The following is a 21,343-nucleotide window of genomic DNA, read 5'->3' on the forward strand; positions in this document are numbered from 1 at the left end:
TACTTATATCAAAAGTAATTGATCTATAATATACATTTCCATCTCTACAAAACTTAAGATATACCTTTTATATCTCGATATACTAAAAACAACGTGCTAAAAGTATGAGTAATCCTATGTCTCAAGGTCTAACAAACTCTATTGAGCTCATCCACTCACTTTAATAAGTGCATGAAACTCGAGTAAAGAGGTTCCCCACTGCACTCTTAAGCCATTACAGTAATTGTGTCAAAAATAAAAAATAAAAAAATGGACTCATTTATCTTTGGAAAAAGGTTTCTATACTTCTCCTACAACATAGAAGATTTGTGCTTCCTTTACCATCCAGCCATCCAATTTGATCAAGAGAGCCACTCACCGTTTGATCTTAGATCTGATGTCTCAAAGTATTTTATTTTGAATTTTTTTTATACAAATTGTATGAATATAAAATTTGGTACGTGTCATCTTCTCATTGGGACACTCCTATGAAAAATATTTAAAATAAATTTTTGATAAAACATAATGACCAAAATACCCCTTAAAACTTTCAGGGGTATTTTGATCATTTTATTTTATTAGAAATATTTTTTTATATTTTTCGCTAGTGTGAGTTTAATAGAGGATTGGACATACAAATTTTGGTGTCAAAATAGTTTATAGAAAAAAAAAATGAAAAATAAATTACTGTTGAGACGTGACATTGTGATTGGGGCAAACTTAGCCCTCCATCTAGAATGGATGGTTGGATAAGGGGAAGTATATAAGTTTTATGCTATAGGGGAAGCATAGAAAGCTTGTCATTATCTTTGATACAAGTAAGTTACTATCATTATTTATTGGAGATTCGAATACCTGAAACCCCAAATGAAACGATAATTGAATATCACACACTCAAACTCAAAATATGTGAAGTCGATAATCCAAACAAGTTCAAGGAATTGTGTGCAATATTTTAGGAAAAATAAATAAGAGATAGAAACCAATTATGACAGGAAATAAAAGAGACAAACCACAACACCAAATTTAATATAATTCACTATGTAGGGCTACATTCATGAGTAAGCCGGCAAGTAAAATTCCACTATCAAAGATAAATTTACAAAATGATATATGTTACTTTAATTGAGAAAGTTGGTAAAAATCATTACCAAAATATCTTCTTTAAACCATCCAAAACCTACGATTTACCCCATGACTCTCTTTGGATGATTCAAGAGCTTGAGCAACGCAAGTTTACACAATTTATGATCGCCATATTTTTTGAAATTTGAATTCAAGCTACAATTATTGTTTTTTCATTTATTCCAAAAAGGGCGCTTTTCTCCATCAGTTCCGAAAAGAGACCCAAGGCATTTCGGTATTTTGAGGTTTGTTTCAGACTCTAAAACTAGATTTTTGTATTGTTTGTAACTTTGTTAAATAGTGTTGCATTTGTGGGTCTGTGGGAAATCTCCACTTAAGTGGACTTCAAGGCGAAAGGGGTAGTGTTTTTTATTTTTATTTTTGAACTTTTTTTTTTTTTTTCTTCCGTATTTGAGGTTCCTTTATTGCTTTAATCATGGATCAAAATCAATAAGATAGAACGTCATCTCTAGGCAATTTAAAAAAAAAAGCTATATTTTTCATCTTTATAAGTATAGCATACAAGTAGACACTGACAGATCTCAATATCCAGTTGCCATATCTATTCATAAGAATTACAAAAGAAATGTGTTTTCTATAAGAAAAAAAAAAAAAAAAAGGCTAACCCCTCAAGAAATGAAGGAGAGAATCTTAAGTCCCTTGTGTTATTTAAGTTCTCTATAAAAAAAAAAAAAAAAAAGGCTAACCCCTCAAGAAATGATGGAGAGAACCTTAAGTCCCTTGTGTTATTTAAGTTTTCTATAAAAAAAAAAAAAAAAAAAGGCTAACCCCTCAAGAAATGATGGAGAGAACCTTAAATAACATATTTGATTAAGTTTTTCATTATTTTATTTATTTATATACTTTTTTTTGGTGTATTATTTCTGATTTTTTTTTTGTATAGAGACTTGTTAGAGATAAGGCTCTTTTATGTTTTTGAGCTTTATTATGAGATTGTGGAATTTTCATTTCCCATTTTTTCAGGGTTACTCTTGTAACTTTGTTCTTGCATACATATTCTATGTGAGATGTCTAAATCCTCATATAACTTATCCTTTGCCATTGTCAGAGAAAGATTGAGATTGAAGACTATGAGGGTGCCAAAAAGATGCTTATTCTATAGAGTATTTTTTATATTTAACTTTATAATTTGGGCTACTCAATACTTTTTTACCGTAACGTTTTGCAAGGGTATTGAGTGGCCCAAATTATAGAGTTAAATATAAAAAATACTCTATAGAGTAAGCATCTCTTTGGTCCTTATTGTCTTCATTCTCAAACTTTTCTCTAGCCAATGATGGTGCATGGATAAGTTATATGAGGATTTAGAAATCTCAGATAGAATATGTATGCAAGAATAAGGTTACAAGAGTAACCCTGAAAGCCCAAGAACTTTGTTCATATTTAAATAAAAATGGGGTTAAAAGACAAGGCTACTACTGAAAATTCCACAGTCTCAGTCTAAAGCTCAAAAGCCTGAAAGAGTCTTAAGCAATCTCGATAGTCCCAATACAAAAGAATACCAGAAATAATACCCCAAAAAAAAAAAGTAAATAAATAAATAAAACAATGAAGCTCTAATAAACAAATTCAGACCCCCTATGAACAAAAAACACCCTAAATTTGCCCGTCAATCGTGGGCACCATAAATGGAAGTAAGAGAAGCTAGAAGAAAACAAAAGCTTTTAATTGAAGTAAGAGAAGGTAGAAGAAAACAAAAGCATTTAAGCAGAGGACGCAGAGAGAAAGTCGAAGTTCAGAGGACTGTCAAAACCCCGCCTTTCGAACTAAATGCAAAGGCGATAAAAATAGCGAACTTCTGATTCTTCAAAAACTCGAACTCGAACTCGGTCCTAATAAAAACAAGTTAGATCCCCAAGTCAATAACCAACTCGAATATTTGTTAAAAGAAGCATTGTGTTAGATGTTTCAATTTGGAACTAAGTATTTAACTAATGTGAAACAATTTCTTGCTCTCATGAAAACATACTATCTATTTGCTCCCTCAGGTAAATGCGCCGAGTATTATTTTTTGGGAATTTTAAATCTACTGACCAACCTTAAAAAAATAAGACCTTCAAATTGCACTCTTTATGCGCCTGACAAAAATAACATCCTAGGATTTGAGCGAGGACCATCCAATATATGGACAGCAAGATCTAGGCGTTGAAGAACTTAAATCCAATTTTGTTTTTCTTAAAAATGTCATATAATCTATCCAATTTATGGACAGTCAGATCTAAGTATTGAAGAACTCAAAGCTAATTTTGTTTTTTTCTTTAAATAATAATTTGGTAATTCTTAGGTAGATTCTAAAATTGAAAAAGAACACAATAAAAAAAAAAAACCCTAAGGAGGTCCTTTGCTTGAGGGAGCAAGTATATAGTATGCTTCAATGGGAGATGCCATAGGCGTTTATATACTAAAAAGTTAGGCCATTTTTCTTTAAATAATCATACGGTAATTCTTAGGTGGATTCTAAAATTAAAAAAAAAAAAAAAAAAAATTCCCAAGTCGGTGCTTTGCTCGAGGGAGTAAGTATACAGTATGCTTCAGTGGGAGAATGCCATAGGCGATTATATAATGAAAAGTTAGGCCAAAAGTTAGGGTTTTTAAAGTGTAACTCATTTATGTGCAAACCAATTTGATTCATTGTCCTCTATTCTCGCCACAAATTTCATTCACTAGTAGTGACTAAAATAGCCCTAAATGTTGTTTTTCCTTTGGGAAAATTTAGTTGTTAAAGTTAGGAATATTTTGAATTTGAGTAGAAAGCATCATTATTATCAAAATGGGTACTGGGTTTTTTGTTCCTTCTGGACAAATTTGCCCTCCTCCAGACTCCTTATTACCATTTATCGTATGACAGGAAAAAGTTATTAGATAGCGGGTGCAAGAACCCGCTAACTCTTCAATTCCATCTTAAAGATGGACGTTGACGTTGTGTAAAGCAGTGGATCGAATAATCTATGGGGGGTGCCAAAAATATATATCAAAAAAGCTCATTTTGAAGTTTAAAAATTTTGGATTTTTCATATTCATGATGAGCTTGGCCTAGATCATGAATCCTTAAAACTTTGGGTCAAAAATTTATCTTTAAGGTGGATTTCAGAGGGGGCCGCACGTATACATATGACCCAGTTGACTTATAGAAGGAAAATTGTTTCATGCGGGGTGGATTGCATTTATAGAAGGAAAATTGTTTCACCCGGGGTGGATTGCATTTCTACATATGCTGTCCAGAAAGTGTAAAGTATCCATCATAAATAGTGTTAAAAAAATTGACTCATCCAAGGTATTTGAGAGTTGGCCGAGGCGAGTTATTCGAGCGAGTCCGAATAACTCGTCTAAATGCTGCTCTTTTTTTAAAAAAAAAAATGAAAAAAATTAATGGTTATATATAATATAAGTCCCTCTTTTATCAACAAAATTAAGTATACCGTACTGGTTAGAGCGCTTGTTTGTTTTTTTCTTTTTTGGACAAACGTTGAACAAGAAAAGGTGTGACTGTCAGATAAAATAAGGTGAAAGGCAGGGGATTCGAACCCCCTTGAATGGCGTAAAGTATAATCCTTAGCACTAACCAGCTAAAGTATTTGATATAAATTTGTAGTAATGTTATACTTACCGTTTAAAAATAAGGTGCCTAAAACTTGCCTCACCCATGGGCCGAGGCCGAGTTACCTCGGCTGAGTTTTAAAACTATGATCTTAAAGATGGATGCAAGTAGGAGTTTAATAATAATGGAAACTAACGGTCCAAATATTTTTTTACTAGAATGATTATTTTTAGCTTTTAAAAATTATTTATTTATTCATATTCATGATCTCCATGTTAGAGATTCTTAAAAATTAAGTCTTAAAATCCACCTTAAAAATAGATTTATTAAGAGGCATGCATTTCTATATATGTGGGCTTAACCGCATAGAAACCGGATCCCTTATAGAAACCCCATCCTTTAGAAAATCCACCGCCATAAGTGGTAATGTGCACAATGCCAAAAGATTACAATCTCCTATTGGATCAACTATTTTGCCAGGGTGAGCTGATTTAGAATGTGATCCCATAGGACCATACCTATTACAATATCTTGTTTTTAAGTGACAGTAGAAAATATGGTTGTTCCTTCTTCCCTTTGCAGCTGCAACATATATTGTTGTTAGTTGTATGTTGTGGAAGTAAGCTATATGTTGTTAGTTATATAGTGCGCGAAAGTAAGCTTTGATCTTGAATGGGTAGTTATGAATAATAGCGTGCCGAACTAGCATAATACGTATTTGCATCAACTTTAAAGTTGTTTAATAAGCAATCCCTAAAAGTAGGACTTTCAAACATAGCCTAAATTAATAATCTCTACTCGCTAACCTCTCCATCCAAATTCGAGAGACAAACGAGGCTTTTGGAGGGTGTATCAGGTAAAGCTTAAACTAGGCCATGCGCAAGCCCAAAAACTGAATCTTTTCCCATATTTAGCCCATTAATTTGGTTTCATAAATTCAACAAGGCCCAAGCTCATGCCCGACCCCAAACTATTTTGTATGTTTCGTCATGCTGATTTATGCCCTCTATTGGGCCCACTCCCATTCACAATATGGGCCAAATTTGGTTATGATCAAGCCTTAAGGTATTTTCCATATTTAGCCTTTTATGTTAGAGCCTAAATTCAGCAGGGATGAAGTCAAACAAGTTAGTTTTGGTAAGCTCCTATAACATTTCTATGGGCTAATTTATATGGCATGCTTAATTTTAGCCATGCCTAGAACCTAACAAGTCAGTATGGAGCCTGAATTCACAAGGCCCGAAGCCAAGCTGAGAAATCCATAGGCTATATAGTTCGGGCCCATCAATTGTAACTCTTTCCTTTTATTATAAAAATCTATGGTCGTGGAGGCCCCGCAAATGGATTTACATGGTTTCAAGTCTCCAAACTATATCTAAGATAATCTTGAGATACTGCCACTTAAAGCCGCCTCATCTTAAAATTGCCTCGGGCATATGCAATTGAGGGCCTATTCGATGCCCCTTACATTTACACCCTTGTCCAATTTCTATGTGCATCCCTAGCAGTCCTTTCTATTATTTGGAAATGAAAAATGAACGAAATTACATTTATATATAAAATTTAAAATACCAACTAAATAATCATCTGATAATTATAGTAAGAGTGTATATGATCAGACACGGGAGGCCAATCAAAACTGGTTTCAAGAGCATGTGAATCGATTGAAGCCTCAATTAAAAAATATATCATTTTAACTTAAAAATATAAAATATATAAAAAAATATTCGATCTTCTTTGTATAGGTCAAAGACCAAAAAAAAATTGGTCAAGCACTTAGCTTAAGCAGAGTTTTCAACCAAAGTTTTGTTTAAACTGGTCCGGCCAAGCATTGGTCGAGAATCTGCCAGTCCAATCCATCTCGACAATAGTAGGCCTGGCAATAGGCTAGACCTGGGTGGGGCCATCTCTGGCCCTAGCCTCCCCATAGGGCTAGTCTAGGCCAAGCCCGGCCTTGAACGGGCCAAAGAAGCCGTGGTGCCCTAGCCCCTATAATGACAAAACTGGGTAAGGGAGGGCCAAATACAATGGAAGAAAATAAATGAAAAAGATATAAAGAAAAGGGCCAAACTAGGCCTTGCCCGTTGGCTATGATGGCTTGACCCTACCCAAGTCTTAACTTTTTAAGGCCGGGCTGACCAGGTCCCGGCCCATTGCCACTAGCGGTGGCAATGGGTTGGGTATGGGTGGGATCCGGATCCAGACCCGAAATGCCACTTAATGGAACCGTACCCGATGGGTCCAAAGAGCCCTGGACCCACCCGTGCCCAAGACTTCTTTAATGGAGAGAAAATTCCTATAAAAAACCACATTAAGTGCAAAACAAAAAAAGTATTAAAATAAAAAAAAAACTTGTCGTTTTTGTTGATTTTCCACAAAGCATCAAGATGCAAAAAATAAAAAAATAAAAAAATAAAAAAAGCACGAAAATGAAATAAAAATTTGCCATTTTTATTTATCTTCCACCAAACATAAGATTTTTTATGATCTTCCACCGAGTATCAAGATACAAAAAAAGAAAGCATGAAAATCAAATAAAAAACTTGCAATTTTTGTCGATCTTCCACCGAGCATGAAGATACAAAAAAAAGAAAGTACGAAAATCAAAGAAAAACGAAAAACGTGCCATTTTTAATGATCATCCACTGAGCATCAAGATGCAAAAAAAGGGAAGCGCAAAAAATCAAGATTTTTACTGATCTTCAGCCTAGGATCAAGATTTTTGTTGATCTTCCACGGAGCATCTAGATAAAAAGAAGGTACGAAAATCAAATAAAAACTTGTCATTTTTGTTGAACTTCCATTGAGCATCAAGATGCAGAAAAAGAAAGCACGAAAATCAAATAAAACACATGTCATTTTTACTAATCTTCCACCTAGCATCAAGATACAAAAAAAGAAATCACAAAAATCAAATAAAAACTTGCTATTTTTGCTGATCTTCCACCGAGCATCAAGATGCCAAAAAAAAGGAAGTTAATCATCCACTAAACCAAGATGCAAAAAAAAAAGAAAACACGAAAATCAAAGAAAACCTTGCCTTTTTTGCTGATCTTCCAATAAACATCAAGAGGCCAAAAAAGAAACAATAAACATCCAGAGGCCAAAAACGAAAGTATGAAAATCAAAAAAACACTTGCCATTTTAGCTGATCTTCCACCGTGCATCAAGATGCAAAAAAAGAACGTATGACAATCAAATAAAAACTTGCCATTTTTGCTGATCTTCCACCGAGCATTAAGATGCAAAAAAAGAAAGCACGAAACTCTAAAGCCAAATATCTTGCTTGGAAGAGATAGGGAGAGAGAGTTAGGATTTGACAGACGCAGGGAGGGAAAGAGAGAGTTTGGCTTTTGCAATCTCAGGGAAAGAGAGAGAGAGAGAGTTGGGCTTTCGCACAGGAGGAGAGAGAGAATAGAAATAGAGCTTTTACACGAGAAGAGAATATGGTTTGCAAAATAGAGAGAGAGTGCAGATAATTATATAACTAATACATATATTTTTATAATAATTCCGAGTCGGGTGCATTGGAATCTGCACCCGTCCCGGTTCTATTTTTGGTCTTTGGAGATGGAGCAGGACCCTACCCAAGTCTAAATGTTGGACCCATAGTCGGATCCGTGGCAGTCTACCTGATGGGTCCCGGGTCTGGTCCGGGTCCATATCCAACCCAAAAAGACTTTAGCTCTCGTGTCTATACTGTACCTTGTAAGAAGAATAAGAACACTTGTACCCGTTTTTGCCACTCATCATGGTGGAATTTTCAAAGGTTATAAGGTAAGAGGGTAACAACATCAGTCTAGAAAAGGAGGTTGCAGGAGGGCAAATTAGTCCCGAAGGAAAGAGAAAAAACCCCCACAATTTCAAAATTATGATGCATTGTACTCAAAATGTAAATCACCCACACAGCAGTATTTACAGGTATTTTAGTCAGCACCACTGGAACGAAAATACGTTTCGAATCCATCGAGTCGCTTCGAGTTGCAGTTAATCGAGTTCCATGTTAAACTTTGTAGGACATGGGCTAACTTTTTCTTTACATAAAATTAAAGGGTGTAGTTTTCATAAGGTTGCAACCTAAAACACTGCAATTAAGGCGCATTTCCAAATTTTATTGTCATACATAATTCTTAAGATTATCTGAAAATCTATTTTCAAATTTAATTATAAAATTTAAACTTAAAAAATATTAAAATCCAGCCTGCATTTGTACATGTGCGGGCTTGGCCGCACGCTAACTGTATCCCGAATATAATGAGAAAATAAAACATTTGTCAAGCCCGCATTTGTACATGTGCGGGCTTGGCCGCATGCTAACTGCGTCCTGAATATAATGAGAAACTAAAACATTCAAATCACTCTCTTTAATGTGAATTCAAGCCCACCAGCAGAGCTCATACCCGACCCAACACTATTTTTGGAGTCTTTCCATGCTGATGTATGCACCTATTGGGCCCGCTCACAATCATGATGTGGGCCAAATTTGGCTATGCTCAAATCTTAAGGTATTTTCCCATATTTAACCTTTTTATGGTTAGCCTAAATTTAGCAGGGCTCAAGTCAAACAAGATATTTTTGGTAAGCTCCTATAATATTTCTATGGGCTAATTTATATGGCGTGCCTGATTTTAGCCCTGCCTAAAAGCTAACAAGTCAATATGGAGCCCATTGGGCCAAAATTCATAAAGGCCCGAGGCCCAGCTGAGATATCCATAGACAATATTGGTTGGTTTTCATGTTGGTTTGGGCCCAAGTAAGAGGGCTTTTTTGATAGAGAAAATGCTTGGGCCCGGGTTCCATGTAGATGCAGTAGAGGACTCCATTTTGGATATGGACTAAGGATCCAAAATACCTCCTCATCAATTATGAGTCTTCTTTTTTTTTTTTTTTTCTCAAATATTCAAATAACCTTCAAATATATAGATATTGTTTTTTAGCCTCCTTATCAATTACGAGTCCTGTTTTGTTTTTTTTTTCTCTCCATCAAATATTCAATTTGGATCTCCAAAAATAGTGCAAATCTAAAAATAACCAAATAACCTTCACATATATAGATCTTTTTTTGAACCTCATCAATTATGCGCCCTTTTTTTTTTTTTTTATCTCAAATATTCAATTTGGATCTCCAAAAATAGTACAGATCTAAGAAAAATCCTAATAACCTTCAAATAGATAGATATTTTTTTGGAAACTACAACTCTTTCCATTTTGATAAATCTATTGGAATGGAGGTCCAGCAAATGGATTTACATAGTTTCAAGCTCCGAAACCATATCTAAGACAATATTTAGGTACGCCTTAAGCAAAAGAGCTTTTTAGCAATCAATTATATTTAAGATTTTGAGATCCCCTTGAGAATTACCCGTTAATGGGTACTTACTCCCTTAAGCGAAAGAGCTATTTAGCAATCAATTAGAGATTTTGAAATCCCCCTAAGAATCACCATATTGTTATTTCAAGAAACTATAGTTGGATTTTTGGTTTTTAAAAACTTATGACTGTCTAAAATTTGAACGTCTCTATTCAAGCTTAGGACTCCATCTATATTTAGGCACATAAGGGGCGCCCTTCACTTTTCTTAGAGATTGGTCCACAAGTTAAAAAGGTTACCTGCCCAAATATTTCAAGCCTAATTCTTAGAGATTATTCGGTAGGTTAAAAGGGTTAAATGCCCAAATACTTCAGGCCTAAAAATGGTCCAAGAGAGTGAGGGAAGGCAATGCTCATTTAGGAGCCAAAAAAACTTTTGACTTGGGCAATTCTAGTAATTTTAGGAATATAAGAACCTCCTTAAGCATATGCAAAGTATGACCTATTTTTATTAGTAAACAATTGTCTTAGATAAGTATGGTTTAAAGCATAGTTACCAAGACCGGACCCAACCAGTGGTCAGATCTATTGGACCACTGACCGGTCTGGTCCAAGGTAAAAATCGGAATTGTCTGATAATCAGTCAAAATAAATGTTTGACCAATATTGATCTGTCGGATCAATCAATTTCAACTAGTTTGATTAGATAAATGAAGTTTGGCAAATCTTTAGATATATTTTATATTATTAAAATATTATTTATATTTTACTATCTTTATTTCTAAAATCTGGACCAACTAGTTTGATAAGTAGTTGGACCTCTTTTGATTGGACCATAGCCCTCATTGGTTCAATGACTTATTTGATCCTGATAATACTGGTTTAGGGCAGCAATGGGCCAGGCGGCCCGCCTCGAAAAAGTAAGGCCTAGGCCACTGTTTGTGATCTGAGGGCTAGGCTAAGGCCAGTGCTAGCCCGATTTGGCTTGGCCCGGCCCTCTTTTACTCTTTTTTTTTGTTTTTTAAATTTTTCGCCCAGCCTAGACCTATAAGTACAAGGCCAAGGCTGGCTCACCCCAAGTCTAGCCCATTGTTACCCTTGCACTGGTTTTAAGAAGCGTTTTAAAACACAGATCATAGGGTCGAATCGATTACCCATAGGTCCGAGCCAAATTGCCAACTTGGCTAGATGGACTTGACCAATACCTTTAAAAATTAGAAGAGTAAAAAAAAAAAAAAAAAGGAGAAAAATCACTATATAAAAAAATAGCATATAAACCAAATATTTGATTTCATTTAGGAGTTGTAAATCAAAATCCAAATAAAAAATTAAAATTAAAAAGCATTCTGGGAAGAAATGGTAGAAAATGATGAAAAAAATTATAGGAATATATGTTTTGGATAAAATTTGAAGAAATGAGAAATCAATCGGGTTAGAAAACTCTAGAAATTTCAACTCTGTATCACTTCCAACCAGGGCTTCAATCCCACAAATTAGGATATTGATATGTTTGAGTGATCCTAAATCTTCATTTTTTAACCAAATTTCAAATAATTTGGTCGAGAATTGAGGGATAAATAGAAAGAAAGGCATAAAATTTATTTAGGGTTCTTGTACATGAACGGAATTGGAACAAATTAGGACAAATTTGAAAGATTTTGACAAGGAAAATTGTTTAATGCGCGCTGGACTGCATTTGTACAATATGCGGTCAAGAGGTATAAAGCATCCATCTGAAAGATGGATGCAAATAGGTGGTCCATCTAAAAACCATTGTAACTAACAGTGTAAATGTTTTTTTAATATAAATATTATTTTTTGTTTTCAAAATGTTTCCCATATTCCTGAGCTCTTTATGTTAAAGATTATATATTCTCTAAAAATTAGAATCAAATTATATTTAAAAAATGCATTTATAGCCAAGCCCGCATTTCTACAATATACAAGCTGGCCGCATAAAAACCGTGTCCTTTTGACGAAAAAAGAAAAAAAGAGAGAAACTAATTTTTCTCCATATGGTTTGTAAAACAAAAACCTTAAAAATAGCCCTACGAGCGTGACTTTGGGCTGGCACAGCCCCGTCCCCACCAATTCCGAATCGAGCCGGCGATTTTTTTAATCATAAGAACTTGCAGTACATCTTGATTTATTTGTTAATAACCATTTTTCCCTTGTCCAATTTCTATGTGCATCCTCAGCACCGCTTTCTATCGTTTGGAAATGCATTTATACAATATTAATAAAAATTAAACAATAATTTGACAATTAAAAATAAGAGCGCATACAACAATGTCATGATAATCAGACAAATCCACCGGTACAAAACTACTACAACAATTTGAATTGATTGGAACCTCAGTTTAGGAAACAGATTGATTAATTTAAAAATATAAAATATATTAACAAGATATCAGCCTTATTGTATTAGTCTAACGAGTGAAAGATCAAAACAAAATCTGTTATTTTCAACCAAATTTTGTTTTCAACCAGACCCACCAAGCCGATCCATCTTGAAAATAATTGTTTGCGATCTAGCCAGACTTTTAACTTTGGTAGGGCTGGAACGGGCTGGACCAGCCATCGCCCTAGCCCCGTATTGCCCATAGGGCCAGCCCAGCTCCTTGGGCAAAATTGGATTGGCCCGAGTGTAGCCTAGCCCTCAGGCCGTGGCCCATCCCGACTCGGCCATCTTGCCACATTTTGGAAATGAAAAATGAAGGGTACCACATTTATATAAAAAATTTAAAATAGCAACTAAATAATTATTTGATAATTATAATAAGACTATACATAATCGGACAGGGTCACCAGTCAAAACTGGTTCCAAAAGCATTGGAATCTATTGGAACCTCAATTCAAGAAAAAAGATGATTTCAACTTAAAAATATAAAATATATCACACAAAATATTCAGTTTTTTTTGTCCTGGTCTATCGATCAAAAACCAAAACAAAATCGGTCAGGCACTTAGCCTTAAGCAGTTTTTAACCAAAATTTGGTTTAAACTGGTCTGGCCAAACACCGGTTGAGGACTCCAATCCATATTAAAAATAGTATGATTGGCAAAAAGCTAGACCTAGGGCATATAGAATTGAAGACCAAGCTATACCTAGGCCATATAGACCAAGGCCTAATAGTAAATGGCTGGCAAAAAGCTAGACCTAGGCCATATAGAATTGAAGACCAAGGCCATATAGGCCATATAGACCTAGGCCATATGGACCAAGCTCAGCCCTGTCCGGGCCAAAACAATCCTACGCTGTAGCCCAACAATGACAAGGCTGGGCAAGGCAAGGCTAGGCCATAGAATTTAAGGAAATAAATGAAACAAAAGAAAAAAGAAAAAAAGTTAGGCAAGGGTAAACCAAGCTAACCCTAGCCCTACCCTCTGGGTGATAATTTTTAAGATTATTTGAAAATCTATTTTTATATTTAATTATAAAATTTTAAATTAAAAAAATAGTTAAAATCAAGTAGATCTAGATAATGTGTTGCAAGATGCATTATTTCCTGGACTTGAAATCTTTTTTTTTTTCATATTCATACATCTTGATATTGCGATGATCAATTAGAGGGTTTTCAACATTAAAACAACTTTTTATGATGGATTTTTGATGTGCATCATTAATTTTACATTTTAAGGTTGCAATCTCATATAAACTTCTTCCTTTAAAAAATTATGATGCATTGAACTCAAAGAGTAAATCGCCTAGACAACGGTATTTAGCGGTATTTTAGTCAGTACCAGTGGAACCAACATACGTTTTGAATCCAAATCGAGTCGGGTTGCAGCCAATTGAGCCCTAGGTTAAGAATTTTAGGGTTTGGGCTAATCTTTTTTTCTTTTTTTTTTAATTTTGGTTTGGGCTAACGTTCTTTTGTAAATAAAATTAAATATACTATAGCAAATGGCAAATTGAAACGCCTGCACACAAAATACTTTTAGCGAAGATCTGTCGAGTTGTCCGAGTCATGCATTGCACGAAAATTTCAGCCGTTCTTATTGAGGCCGATTTCGCAGATTTGAAGAATCATTGTTACTTTTTGCTATATTTATCGATTGCATTTAGTTCGAAAGACATTCTCTGAACTTGGACCTTTCCTTCTTTGTCTTCTTCCTCTATTTAAATGGTTTCTCCATTTCCTGCTCTTCGTCATCTTCATCGAGTAAAGAAACCAGTAAGGCTTTCAGCCATACGCCTTTTAGTGCTATTGTTTTACTATATCTCTAATGCTTCTGAATTTTCCATTGGGTTTGGATGCGATGTTCTGGTTTTGGAAATCGTTATAGCTAGGGTTTTAACGGTCCTTTCTGGTGACTGTAGCTTTTGGTTGTGGTTCTGTATCCATTTGAGTTTCAAAAAGTGAAAAGTGGAAATCTCCATTTGGATGGAGTTTAGGGGGATGAGAATAGGTTTGTGGGGTTTATGGTTATGGGTTTCTCTTGTGGGACTGTTATTGGCCTGAGTCAATGAGAGTGATCGCCATTTCTTGGCAGTTAGACAGAAAAGCTTTTTCAACAGTAAGAAAAACTACAACACAAAATTATTACGTTTTTAGTTTTTGCCTGAGACTGTAGTCTTCCATTTTCTGTCATTTTTATGATCGTCATGTTTTTTTGAAATTTTAATTCCAGCTACAATTATTAGTTTTTTCACTTGGGAGCTTTTTTCCATCAGTTCAGAAAGGAGACAACCCCGAGGACTTTTCGTGTTTTGAGGTTTGTTTCAGACTCTAGAACTCTCACTTTCATTACTTTTCAGTATCTTTGTTAATTAAGTAGTGTTTCATTTGTGGGGATATCTCCACTTGAGTGGAGTTCAAGGGGAAAAGGGTGGTGTTTTTATTTTTTAAATTTTTAAATTTTTATAACAGAGAAAATACAAAGATTTTATGGTTTTTAGTGTTTAGCCTGTGTAGTCTTTCACTTTCAAACTTTTTTTGGACGCCATTTTTGGTGAAATTCAGATTGGTGTTGCATGCAGTTCATGGTTTTGCACCAATAAAGGAGAAGGTGGCTTTTTTCTCTCATTTAAGAGATAACTTAAGATTCTTTAGGGTTTTGAGCTTTAGCCTGAGACTCTGGAATTCCATTTCCAGTATCGTCTCTGAGCCCCATTTTGCTCAAATATGAATAAGGTGCACATCTAAATTTTGTCATAACGTCTAAATTTGGTGTAAGAAATTATTAAGATTATTTAAAAATCTATTTTCAAAATTTTAAGCTAAAAAAATAGTTAAAATCAAGTAGATTAATAAACATACGAAAATCTTAAAAATGGATAGCCTAGTTAATGTGTTGTAAGATGCACTATTTTCAAGACTCAAAATATTTTTTTTTTGCTATATTCATATGTCGAGATGATCAACTAAAAGGCTTTTCAACATTAAAACAACCTTTTTCAATAGATTTTAAGGTCCATATTTCTATATTTTAAGGTTGCAACCTTATATATATATTTTTTCAATGAAAAACAAAAAAAACCGCATTTATATAATATTAATAAAAATTAAACAATAATTTGACAATTAAAAATAAGAGCGTATACAACAAGGTCATGATAACCAGACAGGTCCACCAGTACAAAACTACTGAATTGATTTGGAACCTCAGTTTAGGAAACAGATGTTTAATTTAAAAATATAAAATCTGTTAACAAGATATCAGCCTCATTGTATTAGTCTAACGAGTCAAAGATCAAAACAAAATCGGTTATCTTCAACCTGTTTTGAACAAAGCCGATCCATCTTGAAAATAATTATTTACAATCTAGCAAGACTTGTGACTTTGGTAGGGTTGGCCATCGCCCTTGCCCCGTATTGCCCATAGGCCCAGCTCAGGTCTGGACTAAGCTTTGGCCTGAATTGGCCCAAGTGTGACCTAGTCCTCAGGCGGTGGCCCATTTCGACTTGGCCATTGCGCTACCTTTTCTGCCCCAGCCTTAGTTTTTTGTTTTTTTTTGTTTTTTTTTTTTTTATAATTTACGCTAGGTCAATTATTGCTACACCTGTTATCTATACTTTCACTTGTAATAATACCATACACAATACCCTTTTTTGCCACTCGTTATGGTGGAATTTTCTAAATGTCACAAGGCAAGAAGTAGCAACATGAGTATGGAAAAGGAGTATGTAAGAGGGCAAATATGTCCAGAAAAAAATAAAAAAAAAACCGTACCCTTTTTAAAATTTCAAAAATTATGAACGCATTGTATTTAGCGGCATTTTTAGTCAGTTCCAGTGAACGAAATACGTTTCGCGCCTATCGCATCGAGTCCGGTGGCAATGATCGAGTTCCAGATAAAAAAATATTAGGGTTTGGGGTTAACTTTTACCGTGCCTAAAATAAATACAGGATAGCAAGTGGCAAATTGAAACGCCTATTCGCCTAAAGCCCTAAAACACAGAATTTCAGACCCAAAAAGTGCCGAGTTGTCCGAGTCTCGAATCGACTCGTAAATTGAAATTGTACTTATGGGGTCCGACTTCGCGGGGTTGTGAGAATCAGAATTTGCCAATTTTTACCTGGTGCATTTAGTTCGAATTCGGAAGTTGGACGCTCCCTCTGTGTCTTCTTCTTCTTCTTCTTCTACCTAAATGGTTTCTCCATTTTCTCTTCTTCTTCATCATCATCTTCTTCGTGGTTATCTTCATCGAGTAAGAAACCGGTAAGTATCTTATCATTTCTCGGTTTAATGCTTTTGGTTTCCATTTCAACTGTCCAAACTTTTTATACTTGAATTTTCAATGGATTTGGATATGGTGTTTTGGTGCTGGAATAGGGAGATGAATTAGGGTTTTTTGGTTACAGGGGGTTTAAAAAGTGTTATAGCTAGGGTTTTAAAGTATGGTCTTTTTTTTCTGGTGATTGTGGAGTTGGGTTGTGGTTCTGTATTCGTTTGAGTTTCAGAAAGTGAAACGAGGAAATATTTATTTTAGTGGAGTTTAAGGGGGGAAGAGAACAGGTTTTTGGGGTTTTTATTGTGGGTTTCTATTATAGTACGGTATTGGCCTGAGCCAAGGAGATTGATCGCCATTTTCTTGGCGGTTCAAGAGAAGTTAGCTTTATTTCTGCAGTCAGAAAAAAGACAACACAGAATTTTTGGGTTTTGAGTTTTAGCATGACTGTCGCCTTCCATTTTCAGTTAAGTTTATGATGGCGATATCTTTGGAAATTTGAATTTGAGTTACAATTATTGGGTTTTTAATTTATTCAAGGACAGGGAGCTTTTTTCCATCAGTTCAGATTAGAGATTTTAGTGTTTTGGGGTTTGTCTCAGACTCTAGAACTCCATTTTCTGTATTGTTCTGTATCCTTGTGTAACAGCGTTTCATTTGCGGGCGGGAATATCTTTAAAGGGGAAGGGGTGGTTTTACTTTTATCTTTATTTGAGGTTCTTCTGTTACTCTAGTCATGGATCAAAAAGGTAGAACGTCATTTCTAGACAATTCACAAAAAAGGTTGCATTTTTCATCTTTTAAGAACAGAGACAATACAAAGAGGTGGCTTTTTTTTTTTTGAGTTTTTACCCTCAGAATGTAGTATATCATTATCAATCGTTTTTTTTTGGATGCCATTTTTGCTAAAATTCAGATTGGAATTACAGTTCATGGTTTTGCAGCCAAAAAAAGAGGTGGCTTTTTTTTTTCAGTTAATAAAAGAGATAGCCTAAGGCTCTTTTAGGGTTTTGAGGTTTAGCCTGAGACTCTGGAATTCCTTTTCCAGTATTGTTTTTGAAGCCCATTTTTCTTTCAATATGGACAAAGTTCTTGGGTTTTTAGGCTTACTCTTGTAACCTTGTTCTTGCATGCATATTCTATGTGAGATTTCTAAGTCCTCAGATAACTGATCCTGGTAACTTTTGTTTTCTTTTCTTTTTTCTCTTTTTCCTCCAGAAAGCTCCGTTTATACCTTCTTTCGAGTTTTAGCTCCTGAGATTTATTCGTCCATGGAGTGCAACAAAGAAGAGGCTCTTCGAGCGAGAAATATTGCCAGAAAAAAGATTGAGAACGAAGACTATGAGGGTGCGAAGAAGATGCTTATTAAAGCAAGAAAGCTCTTTCCTGACGTCGAAGACATAGAGCAGCTGATCGAAATATGCAACATTTTTTTGGCATCTAAGATTAAAACCCCGAGCTCAGATATTGATTGGTATGCAATTCTCCAACTCCCATATAATGCAGATCAGGATTCAATCGAATCGCAGTACGAAAGGTTTGCGATTCTCTTGGCTCCTGATAAGGACCGGTATCCTCGAGCTGAGCCAGCCTTACAGCTGTTGGATGAGGCCTTTGCAGTGCTTTCTGATAGGGAGAGAAGGTTTGCATACGACTTGAGGAATCTGATCCGAAATGATTCCCTAGCTGAACAACAAAGGGGTTCATTGAGTGGTCATGATGATTCTCACGATTGGGGAAGGGAGGGAAACACAAAGCAGAAGAGGAAGGTTAATGAGACCCCTAATGGTCCTGCCTTTGTGCTGGGGTTACCAATCCCATCTCAGAAGAAGTCAAAAATCTCTTCAGCCAATGGAGGAACAGTGGTCAAGAGCCATGTTCCTAAAATTGAGCTGGAAGAGAGAGAAGCCCATGGAACTGCTAGAGAGAGTGGCTCAAGTCTCCATGGACTCAAAGAACTGCCTGGTGCTTCTCAGGATGATGGCCTACAAAGGCAGGCTTACACCCACGGGGTAAACCAGATGGGGGTTCCATCATTGTCAGGGGATCCCAGTAAAGGAGAGGCAGCTAATGCTTGTGTCGGTGCTGAAATTGCCTCTACCTCCTCCCAACATGAGCACAATGACCCAGAGGTTGACTTCTTCGGTTTTGAGAAGAATCGGAGTATTGGTCTTTTCGCTAAGGACCAAGTTTGGGCCACTTATGATGAACATGGCATGCCTCGATGCTATGCTCGTATAGATCAGGTGCTCTCATCAAACTTCAAGCTGCGTGTTGCATGGTTGGAACCAAGTTTCTTGCCTGGTTGGGACATGAGATGGAAGTACAAATCAGTGGGTTTTCCAGATGGTTGTGGGATCTTCAGGATTGGCAAAAAAGCTGTGGTTGATAATCACTACATATTCTCTCACATCCTTTTTTCTTGTGAGAAGAATGAGCAGTCCAGAACTTATAATGTTTACCCCAGGAAAGGCGATGTTTGGGCTATTTACAAAGATTGGAATGTTACCAAGCAATATCATTATTTAGGTAGTCCAAGGAGACATGTATTCCAAATTGTAGAGATCCTTGAGGACTATGACCATGCCCTTGGCTCTAGGGTTGCATACCTGATTAAGGTAGAAGGATTCAGAAGCCTCTTTCGAAGGCACACCAGTGATGGGGTGGATGTTGTGATTCAGATTCCTCCAACTGAGCTCCCGAGGATTTCCCATCAAATTCCTGCTTTTAAAACCTCAGGGGATGGAAATGGGTCCACCCCTGAGGAATGTCTAGAGCTTGATTCTTGTTCGCTGCCTCCTGTTATTGATGATTTCACTAACAGAGTGGACCCAAATACTAATTTTTGTCTGTACACTAAATTTCTTGATGTAAAGGGCTATGGGTGGCGCGATGATTTTGGGCCTGATCAATTATGGGCTGCCTATGATGACTATGATGGGATGCCTCGATACTATGCACGTGTTAACAGAAAGCTCAGTTCTGATTTCACAGTGTGTGTCACTTGGCTTGAACCCGACCCCATCTCTGAGGAAGAGAAGAGATGGTATAGGGCAGGCCTCCCTGTAGCCTGTGGGAATTTCAGGCTAAAGAAAAGCACAATTACTCGACAACATCTGATGTTTTCTCATCAACTTACATGGCAACTTGGGATTTCAGGTGTGCACTTCACTATCTACCCAAAAATTGGGGATGTATGGACAGTATATAAATACTGGCATATCAGGTGGAGCTCCGGTTTGTGGAGGCCCAAAGAGTTTGAATATGATATGGTCGAGGTGCTCACAAATTACAGTAGGGATAGGGGTGTGAAGGTGGTGCGCTTGGTCAAGGTGGAAGGGCACAAGGGGGTCTTTCAGAGACAGAAAGATGATGGGGTAGAGGCCTCGTTCCACATCATGGGAAATGAGCTCCTCAAGTTCTCTCACCAAGTCCCTGCTTTCAAGATCAGAAGGGGGTTGGCGAGTGCCTTACCAGAGGGGTCAATGGTGTTGGACCCTCTGTCGATTCCCAATGGTGTAATCAATGAATTGGATCCCTCTTCTCTAGAGAAAATAAAGGAGATGTGTGAAGAAGGTGGGGCAGGAATTCAGACAAAGGGAGTAACAGATATGAGGGGAGTTCAAACGAGTGATAAAATTGAGAACGATAGAGTTCAAAGAGAGAGAGAAGAGGTGAACAGAGTAGTTGGTTTCTTAGCGAATCCATTGCCTCCACCGAGCCCCTCATTAGATATATATGATCACCTAAATTCAGAGTTCCATGACTTCAAGTCCATCCGACTGATGGACAACTTCTCATTGGACCAAGTTTGGGCGATATATGATGGGAGTGATAGAATGCCTCGGTCCTATGCTCGGGTAAAGGAAATCATCCCTGTCGACCTTAAGGTGCAAGTGACCCAATTAAAGCCCCACCCCACTCTAGAAGATGAAATGGTGTGGGTTGAAGAGAGCTTGCCCATGGCATGTGGGATTTTTAGAGAGGGTAAATCTGTGGTCACCAAAAGTGTATTGGATTTCTCACATCTTGTCTCGTGTGATTGGAGTAGCCCAAAGTCTTTCTTCAAAATTCTTCCAAAGAAGGGGGAAGTATGGGCTCTATACAAAAGGTGGAATCTTGGTTGGAAGCATATTGACCTGGAGAACAGTGACTATCAGATGGTAGAAATCCTCTCTGATTTCACTGAGAAATCAAGCATGGCAGTTGCTTGCTTGATTGAAGTAGAGGGCTTCAGATCAATTTTCCAACGGCATGTGCACGAAGGCTTTGAGTTAGTTCGAAAATTATCAAGAAATGAGCTGATGTGCTTTTCCCATCAGGTTCCTGCTTTTAGAGTGAAAGGGGAGGAGAGAGAGGGCATCCCAGAAGGCTGTTTGGAGCTTGATCCTGCTTCAATGCCTGTCCATGGGATTATTAGTTATGATGTTAGGTAAATTATTACTAATTCTTGTTTTTGTATTTTTACTGATAATTCAGTCATCTTCTATTTATGTTCTTCATATTTGAACAAGCTCCTTAAGCTTGAGGATAAAATTGGAGGCTGAGTTTTCTGATGTACTGTGATGATTATTGAATAAGTAGAGCTTTGGGTCCTTGTAATATCTCCAAGGCTGGAGAACCAAGTTGTTGTAACTGTTATAGGCAGCAGCAGTCGTTGTAATCAAATGGCAGAGGCAATTCTTTCGTGGCA

General features: G+C 36.4%; 1 protein-coding gene across 1 annotated transcript; it reads left to right on the top strand.

Moving 5' to 3' along the window:
* Positions 1-16,459: 16,459 nt before the first annotated feature.
* LOC18434349 (uncharacterized) lies at positions 16,460-21,343 on the top strand. Its single transcript, XM_006844421.4, has 2 exons — positions 16,460-16,640; positions 17,869-21,343. Exon 2 carries the CDS (start codon positions 17,922-17,924, stop codon positions 21,084-21,086), a length of 3,165 nt encoding a protein of 1,054 aa, XP_006844484.2. The 5' UTR covers positions 16,460-16,640; positions 17,869-17,921; the 3' UTR covers positions 21,087-21,343.

The sequence above is a fragment of the Amborella trichopoda genome, chromosome 6 (genome assembly GCF_054954075.1).
Source record: "Amborella trichopoda isolate Santa Cruz 75 chromosome 6, AtrichopodaSantaCruz75HAP2 v2.0, whole genome shotgun sequence".
Classification (NCBI taxonomy): Eukaryota; Viridiplantae; Streptophyta; class Magnoliopsida; order Amborellales; family Amborellaceae; genus Amborella; species Amborella trichopoda.